This window comes from Rhododendron vialii, chromosome 8a, assembly GCF_030253575.1.
Source record: "Rhododendron vialii isolate Sample 1 chromosome 8a, ASM3025357v1".
Lineage (NCBI taxonomy): Eukaryota > Viridiplantae > Streptophyta > Magnoliopsida > Ericales > Ericaceae > Rhododendron > Rhododendron vialii.
The window spans coordinates 10710583-10719125 of record NC_080564.1 but is presented as its reverse complement, the minus strand read 5'-3'; the positions used below and the strand labels follow the sequence as shown (position 1 = coordinate 10719125).

General features: G+C 37.5%; 1 protein-coding gene across 1 annotated transcript; it reads right to left on the bottom strand.

The window, feature by feature from the left end:
• Positions 1-1841: 1841 nt before the first annotated feature.
• On the bottom strand, positions 1842-7868 carry LOC131336565 (uncharacterized membrane protein At3g27390). The gene is made up of 9 exons (XM_058372445.1): positions 7296-7868; positions 6961-7069; positions 6607-6802; positions 6372-6505; positions 5583-5871; positions 5379-5485; positions 4801-4975; positions 2337-2785; positions 1842-2202 (listed from the first exon to the last, which is right to left on the bottom strand). Exons 1-9 carry the CDS (start codon positions 7378-7380, stop codon positions 2049-2051), a joined length of 1698 nt encoding a protein of 565 aa, XP_058228428.1. The 5' UTR covers positions 7381-7868; the 3' UTR covers positions 1842-2048.
• Between the last annotated feature and the right edge of the window lie 675 nt (positions 7869-8543).

Genomic DNA, 8543 nt, shown 5'->3' with positions numbered 1-8543 from the left:
CTAGCCCCTGGGACCACTATACTAGTACTCCATAAACTACTCCTCCCTACAGAGGGACCATCTCTTCGATCAACTGTAAATTATGGATACACCAATGATGCACACCACTTTTTTATGAGACCTACAAAAATCAAAGCTCTCTAACAAACTATAAAAACCCTAACAGTATGAATACGCCCAAATCAGCAAAAATTACGAAATCAATCTATCACATAACGCAGATATATACGTGAAAATTCCGGAATGGATAAAAATCACGAGAATGAATCAAATTACTATAATCATTGTGCAGTTATTGATATATTTATCCAAACGAAGTAAATCCTCACAACGTTTTAAGTATCACCTCCCGAGTCACACGTGCACCGCACCCAGTGATCTTGATCGCCGATGACATTGAGTTCACAAGCCTTCCGAATATTCTTCCAAAAATTCACCAGAAGCAACTCAAGTTAGATGAGTAGATGTTGTAGAAACCTGTTGAAGCTTTAGCGAAAGATCATCGATCCATAAACAATGTATGTGATACAAGCTCTAAATAACTCTAGTTGGTTTTTCTCCTCTCAAAAACGTGCTTTTGGGCTGCTCTTAAATGCTTGTGTCTCCAAATCCTAACTGAAAATATATTTATACTTGCTGAAAATCGCTCTCAAGCAACTTTAAACTTTGCTTGAGCGAATTTTTCCAGTACAACTAGCTTGACAAGATGCATCAAGTTGGCTTGAGCAAGTTAAGCTGCAAGTTCTTGACTAAAATACTACCGCACTCGAACACAATACAATATTACGATTTATTTCCACATAATCCTATACAGACTCACTAGCCTATAAAATATAATAAAATTACAACTCGATAAAAATGTGTTTTGTCGTACAGAATTGGCAATACACGGAGACTCCAGAATTTGGTCCTTGCAAGTTCCAATTATGGATTTTACACAAATGATTGGAACCGTTAAACTTTTTTAAAACATTTTTTTTACGCATTCTTGGAAAAAATCAGCTCTGGTCGGATATTGGTAAATGCTTGATCGATTTTACGCCCAATTTCTGTCTTTTTCCTTTCCTTAGAGCATTCACACCGGTGTTTGCCATTTTAACCTTGCTATTCTCATTTTTGGCCGATGAATAGTGTCATTTTGCCCCCAAAAAATGGCAAGAGTGCTACAGTTGTGTATGCCATTTTGTCATTCTCATTTTTCTCCAACTCTCAATCAAAAATGGTAACTTTGCCATATAATGGCATTTCTCATATTTGAGAAATTTTTGAGTTTGTGGGTGTGGGTGTGGGGTGGTAGTTGCCATTTTTTTTGCCATCTATGAAAAAATGGAAACAAATTTTCTAAAAAATAGCAACTGGTGTGGATGCTCTTAATTAGATTAATCACTCAACAAATCTAATGATCCTAACCCAACCTAGAGGGTTTGTAGATTGTACCAATTCTTACAACCAAAAAAACAGACCATCAAAACTTTGTGAAACACAAAATCATGAAAGCTGCACATAGATTTGATACTGGAGTTAAAACCCAGACTAGATAGACCCTGATCTGCTTAGTATTGCGTAGAGTATTACGCCGCTAATCTCATAGTCCATTCATGCCCGGGTGGTTAGAAACGTAGTATAGGACTTATTCTGCACGAAAGAGTATCCACTCTATAGATGGGATGGGATTGAATAGCAGAATATACTTGTAATGAAAGAGAAGTTCCGGTTAGTCATCAGTATACCTCATCACCGCGAGCAATAACCAATCTGGTTTTTCTATCAGTGAAAGGAAACAATGAGCATATTGGTCTACTTCAAGAAAGTTCAAATAATAAGTCCACTTGGAATTCAAGCAAAGGGATTGATTGTCTCCGATTTCTGACAATTTGCTCGCTTTAACATTGAATTGCTTTCCAGGCACAAAGCCTTGAGTCAAGAAAGACTCCGTATACTAACAGCAATTACATCATAGCCTAAGGATTTCACAGCTACAAAAATTTACAAATGCACAGAGAAAGCAAAAGGAAGAAAAAGAGAGAGCATCAAATTGATTGTTTTTGTTATACAAGTTCAACAGGGGAAACTGATCGCCCAGAAACGGATCTGTTCATGCCCTCCTTTTCTATAGAATATATAACTAATGCCTTAACAATCTGTTGAAATCGCCTTCTGTAAGTGGGAAGCTTTGACATGCTTCTTATCATTCCTGTCATCCTGCAAAGAAAAGCAAAAAAACTTAATTCATCGAAGAATTTAGAAAAAGAACTTCAAGCAAGCTACTAACACACAAAATAAAATAAAATGGAAAGCATGAAAAATAGACATCATGCTTTATAAAAAAGTTCTACCTTCTGCTAATACCCTGGATTTGAGCTGCTCTAAGAGCATCTTGAGGGACCAAACTGCCATTTTCCCAAGCCTCCATACGTTGAGTGTTGCTTCCGAAAAGAACAATTTTTTCCAAGAACCTTGCCTCACCATCTCCCAATCTTATGACCCTTATCTGTTCCTTTAAGTCCATAACAGGTTGGAAGAACCAATCCAACAATCTGTCCTGGGGTCTGTTCAGATGCGTGACTTCAATATTATCAAGGAGCAATAAACCAGCAGATCCTCCTTTTATAGAGTTAAGAAGAGTTTGCAAACATGAATAACAAGGTAGCCCGACACCAACAATGGATGCTTCAGTACTGGTTTTAGCTTTCAGCCAATCATAGAGGTCATCTGGCGTTATTACATTGGCATCCAATAATTCCTTGCCGCGCATTTCACAAGCCCTCATCATGTTTCCCCATATCTGTCACATTTCAATGCAAAATAAAATGCACACTTCAATTCATCAAAGCAGAACAAACAAAGAGGTATTACCACTTAACAACAATGAAGAACGTAGAATCGTTCGCTCACATAGTGTAGAATATAGATGGCTCACCTAGTGTAGAATATAGATGACTTCAACGCCCTCATATAGAGTTTGGTGAACCATACAATATTGACTTATAAAAGCAGTACAAAGAACTATTTGTCCTTTCATTTCTTTTGTTTTACCATTCTGCATCTTATTAATGCCAATCTTACTTCACTTGGTTTCGTGCATTTACAGCAACTTGACACCCCAATGGGAAATACTGTCCATTGCAAGAAATCAGTCAAGCCAAAATAAAGGCCGCTACTGCTTATTCACAGCCTTCTAGTTTTGATCAAGCTTCTCATTTTAATCATTTCAGCAACAAAGAAGCTCATGTGAAAGCAGCTTCAAAGCACTAGGGCAACACCGGAGAAGCAAGATATTCTGATAACTTTTTGTGGTGACAATATTCTAACGCCTTTTTTTTGCTTCAAGGTTTATCAAGTTTGTCCACCTGCGCTACTATTTAGGGCAGGTGCGAGCCTGGAGTAACTGGCTACTGCAATTCAGCTTATGTCTGGAGTTCCAATCATTCTTCAACATTGCCACATAGGTGTAAGCATCAAATGACCATGTTTAGGTGGGAGACTTAACTGATTGAGGAAAGGATAAGAACAAAGATAAGGAAAAGGGCATTAAGCATGTACCATTGTGAATTTATCTTCTCAGGATTCTTGCCAGGAGAATCCCGATGAGGCAGACCTTATTTGATTAAAGGAGTTTACTCAACTCACAAGAGATTGGAAACCTCACTCTCCATTTGGCGGCACTTATAATGTAATTATTTAGATTGCTCTAGCTAAAAACTATCCAAGAGGCAGTGGTGGTATTTGACAGTAATTCTACATCACAACTTGTTTGGCATCTCCAGATTATTTTAAGCTGTAATTTCAAAGGTTTTTTTTTTTTTTTCATTTGGAGACAATAAAGTATAGGCAGAGCTCATTCTCAATTTTCTAAATAACAGGAATTCGGGTCATCTAGAAAATAAAAATGCTATCTGGCAAGATGCATAACCAAGTAAGCTGAACATCTTCGTTTAGTTTTACAAGACGCATGTAAATTTACAACCTACTGGAAGTCATTTAAACAAATAATCTAAAAAGTTGTAGTTGTTTATGCAGATTTACAAATGATACCAAGCGAATTAGTTGGTAGACTGAAAGTTACTCGTCTGTAAACTAGACAAAACTAGTATCAAAAGGTCGAAACTCAACAACCGAGTTGATAAGCCTTATAAAGTAAACAGGAAAAAAAAAAGTGGAAAAGCACTAGTAAAAAGGGTGCATAAGATTGAACTACATGTGGAAGGTGTTCAGCATGGATGCTAGAGGGTTTTCAGAGACAAAACCATCCATTAGAATATCGACTATATCCAGCAATATTTTTATGCAGTTCAGGAGATTCATGTGACTACCCTAAGGACCATGTAGATGTAGTGCCTCTGCTAAGGACAATAGGACAGAGGGATAAAAATGGAGGAGAAAGGAGCTACAAAATAGAAGTAGGAAAAGAAAAAATAATATCTTACAGGAAATGTGCTTCCACTAAAAAGTCTTTTATACTTTGAAAGCTGGTCCAGTAAAATTTGTCAAATCTCAATGTATATTGCTACAATGCACAAAAAACAAAATTAAAATGCAAAACCCATTACCTTTCAATCAAGTTTAATAGGTAAACAGTTTTACTGGTTGACGTCACTGCACATATACCCCCAGGTTTAAAGTCCGACCCCACCCCAGGAGTAGAAATTTTATCCGGCACATGTGAACTGCACTGAACACGATAAATGTGCATAGGACGGGCAAAGTTCTATTGCAGCAATACACATAAGTATCATGTTTATGCATTCTTGGAGACAAAGAAAAGCCACATTTGCATCCTATTAGTACAGAAGAGAATACCTGCACCATTTTGACTTCTTGTATGGCCTCTCTGACTGATACCGAAGGTGATATGCTGGGCACAAGCATTGCAGGTGTTTCTGTGAAAACAGAACTGACTTTCACTTCACCCGAATCATTTCCTCCATCAGAGAACTCCAATGAGTGAGAGATTTTCTTCTTTCGGTAAATGGGCCTGGCCATGACCAAAGTGATACTAACTGTTAACGAGGGAAGATCACAGAAAGGAGGAACTAAACAAGAGCAGTATGATAAGCAAGCCATATGAGGTGTTTAACAGCTCCAGCTCATGAAATCTGTTTGTCTCAGAAGCACTGTCAACATGTTCGGCACAACTTCCAAGTCCTGCTTATTGGCCAAAAGTAACTTCGAAAACTGCTTTGGAAAACTGATTTTTTAGGCCCTCCCATGCGCTGCTTTTTTGGCTTGCGCTTTCTAATTAATAGTTATTACCATAAATTCAGTTGCAACAAACATAACTAGGTTTTACCAAAAGTTCAGTAGCAAACATGTAACGAACACTCAGATAACCATCATTCATGAGGATGAAACGGAGAAATGATTGATAGAATGATTACTTTGGAAGGATAGACCCCTCTCGAAGATAAAGCCAGTCGTTGGTGTACTCATCAAATTCCGCAACCATCGCAATCACATAGGCAACTCCTCTTTTGATTGACCTCTCCTGCAGTAATGTCAAGGTTTATGGCCACATTCAATTTAGAGGTAATAGAAAACATACACCATCTAACGCACTTTTTAATAGGTACAAAGCTGTGCACCTGGTATACAATAACTGAACCGTACAATCCTATGAAGAAGCTTGAGAAAATTGCCATAATGATGCTCCCAATGACAAAAAGTGGCCACATAAGGATTGTCAAACCAGCAACTGGGATGCAAGCTGTTTCTAGAAATGGGCCTTCACGGCTTATTAGGTCGTGTATAAGTCGGTGCCACCCTTTGAACAACATGTATGGACTCTTTACTATGGCAATAGCCGTGTAAAGAGGAATCTCCACAACTAGTCCCATCACACCAACGAAAATACATCCAGGCACATGAATAAACCTGCAAGAAGCTTTCAATGAGCAATGTCCAAAAGTAATTCCTCCTTTGACAGGGTACTAAGCAATTCAACTTCGAATGTTCTCGATTCTTCAACACGTTACTCATCATTAATAAAGGAAAAAAGGACAATGATTCTGCAGCATGGGTTCCTTTGCTTGAAGAGCATCCAAAGCCCAAGAATAGTGAACTCACCAAGCTTGGGAAAAACATAATATCAACTTAATATCAGTATATAACTATATATCGAAGTAATAGTTCCTCTTGATAGTGTATTAACCAATCACATACCGAGCTTTAATGACAATGTTAGCGGAAATTTTGTTATTGCTCCTTTGACAAGGAATTAAGCAATTAAGTAAACAAATACTTCACTCTGTCATGAACAAGTATTCGAAACCAAATCCAAAGCCAGCTTTATAATTTTAGATTGGTGTAATGTTTGCAATATCAGAATTGCAGAAAGGAACGGGTTTTCATTTAAAGTATCAATAAAACAATACCTAAGAGGTTGAAGTTCATTAGTAGACGGGGATTCACGCAATTCCTTCAAGTAGAGTGGGTACGAATGATAGCAAATATCTGCAAAATCTCGAACCACAGTACAGCTTCCTTTGATAGTTCCCCAAGTTCCATCCTAATTAGACGAGAACATATAAAATAAAACACAAAATTACATCACAGTTGAGATTCCAGAAATACACCAAATGGTACCAAAAGGAGCAATAAAGAGGTTACCACAAGGCAGTGGAAGAATTTCTTGAAATCATCTTCCTGTCTGAAGGCCTCAAAAGCAGAAACCCAGGGACTGAAAAACCCATATCCCACTCCCAAAAGAGCACTACCGGCTATGCTTAGACCGAGCCAAATAGCAAATAAAACAGGCAAAGCAAAAAGGAAAGCTACTTTAAGTGGAGCGTCAAATCTATTAGTCCTGTGACAATAACATTTCATTTTTGGGTAAGAAAGTTGAAGAATTCCACTAAACAAAAAGTTTAAACATTCTTTGACCTAACATCCATAAAAGGCTAAAAAGGAAGAAGGTTCATTGAAAGCAATTGAGAGAAAGAGAGTTGAAAGATCAGTATATACTTGACCAGGGTGTAAATTGTCCAGGCAACATGTGAAGGAAAGAGACCCAAGATCACCACAACATTCCCTATTATCAGTGTTAGACCCGCAATTGGACCCACCAATAAACCTGCAACAGTTGAGGGGGGAAAAAAAGTCAATAATTTCCACATATATCCACATTTAAGTCCTAAAACCCAGTATTATTAGATGAATAATCTCAAGATACCATGGAAGTAAATAAGTAAAAATGAAAACAAATTTCTGGCCCAAATTAGCCCCCAACAAACAGAACAAATAATAGCAAGGAAATTCAAAAAAGCAGAAGACGAAGAAGAAGAAGAAGAAGAACTAACTTTTGAGGGCACCCAAGAACAGGGCAGAACAAAATGCAAAAACAACGTAGGGGATCTTCAACCATTCTTCCCAAGTGCACGGCATATCTATATCCAAAAACTCATAAAAACTCACAACTTGTTGGAACCCACCATAAAAAGGCGATTTAACCCAGAAACAGGTTTAAAGTTCACCACTTGATGGAACCCAGAAAAGGTTTGATTTGTGTGCACTGTGCAGAGAGAGAGAGGCGTGGGGCTCCTAGAAGATGACAAAAGCTGAGAATAAAAAGGACTCAAACCCAAACAAATTCCAACAGCAGAAAGCCAACGACAGGACATTCAAATAGATACTCCATGTTTGTTTATATATTTATATACACGTATATAAGCGTGTAAAAATATATATATACGGAGTGTATGTTTATAAATAAACACCCAGATGGATAAATTCATGTAATTGATTATGGGCTATGGAAAAGGTTGAATTTGCCATCATTTTTGCTTGTTTGATTGATTCCTTCATCGATGACTTCCCTCCCTGAGATTTCACCTCGGCTATCTTTTCATCGAAATCCCTTCCGTCACGAAATAGTATATTGAAACCGAAAAGGGGCTGACACGTTGTAGCTAATTTTGCAGCTCCGGGTCCACCTCTAGAATCCAACGGCCACAAATAAAAAGCAACATATAATCTACTACTCCCATCTTATAAAAAAACATCCTAGAACATTAACTTTATATCAAGTGACGTGAATTAGGGTGAGGTTTTTTTTGTTTGTTTTTTAATAATAGGATGTTCAGACCAATTTGCGCACATCTTGATTAGTTCTAAGATTCTAAAGTTAATGACCTAGCAAATACCTCGCTGGCCTCGAATGTTTGGCTTCTGTAAAATTCGAATATTGACCTCGTGCATGACAAGTATTTATTGCTTCCTCATGCTTACTTGTCCAAAATATTTGAGTGTTTTTTTAATCACCAATTGGAGTCATTTGCTTTGCCGGCTTATTTTCTTGGAAAATAAGTTTCCCGTCGATTAAAAAACCGATCCTATACATGCTGAACACGTCGGCTCTATCTCGATTCAAATTGTACGTCTGAATTCGGGGACTTGGCTCCACAGTGATCTCACTTGGATTATCTAATTCGTTCTTTTTGTAGAGCAAGATATGTATTTCATTACTGTGAAAAATCATCTTATTAATCGAAAATACTTGATCAAAAATATACATGTCTTGAAAAGAATAGAGAGTAAGATTGGTTACT

Bases quoted from the DNA above. Each gene is read 5' to 3' on its own strand.
- LOC131336565 (XM_058372445.1), bottom strand. From the start codon at position 7,380: ATGCCGTGCACTTGGGAAGAATGGTTGAAGATCCCCTACGTTGTTTTT. The intron at 5,872-6,371 runs GTATTGTTTTAT...AGCTTCTTGCAG, and splicing joins AATGAACTTCAACCTCTTAG to GTTTATTCATGTGCCTGGAT. The intron at 5,486-5,582 runs GTGCACAGCTTT...ACATTACTGCAG, and splicing joins GTTCAGTTATTGTATACCAG to GAGAGGTCAATCAAAAGAGG.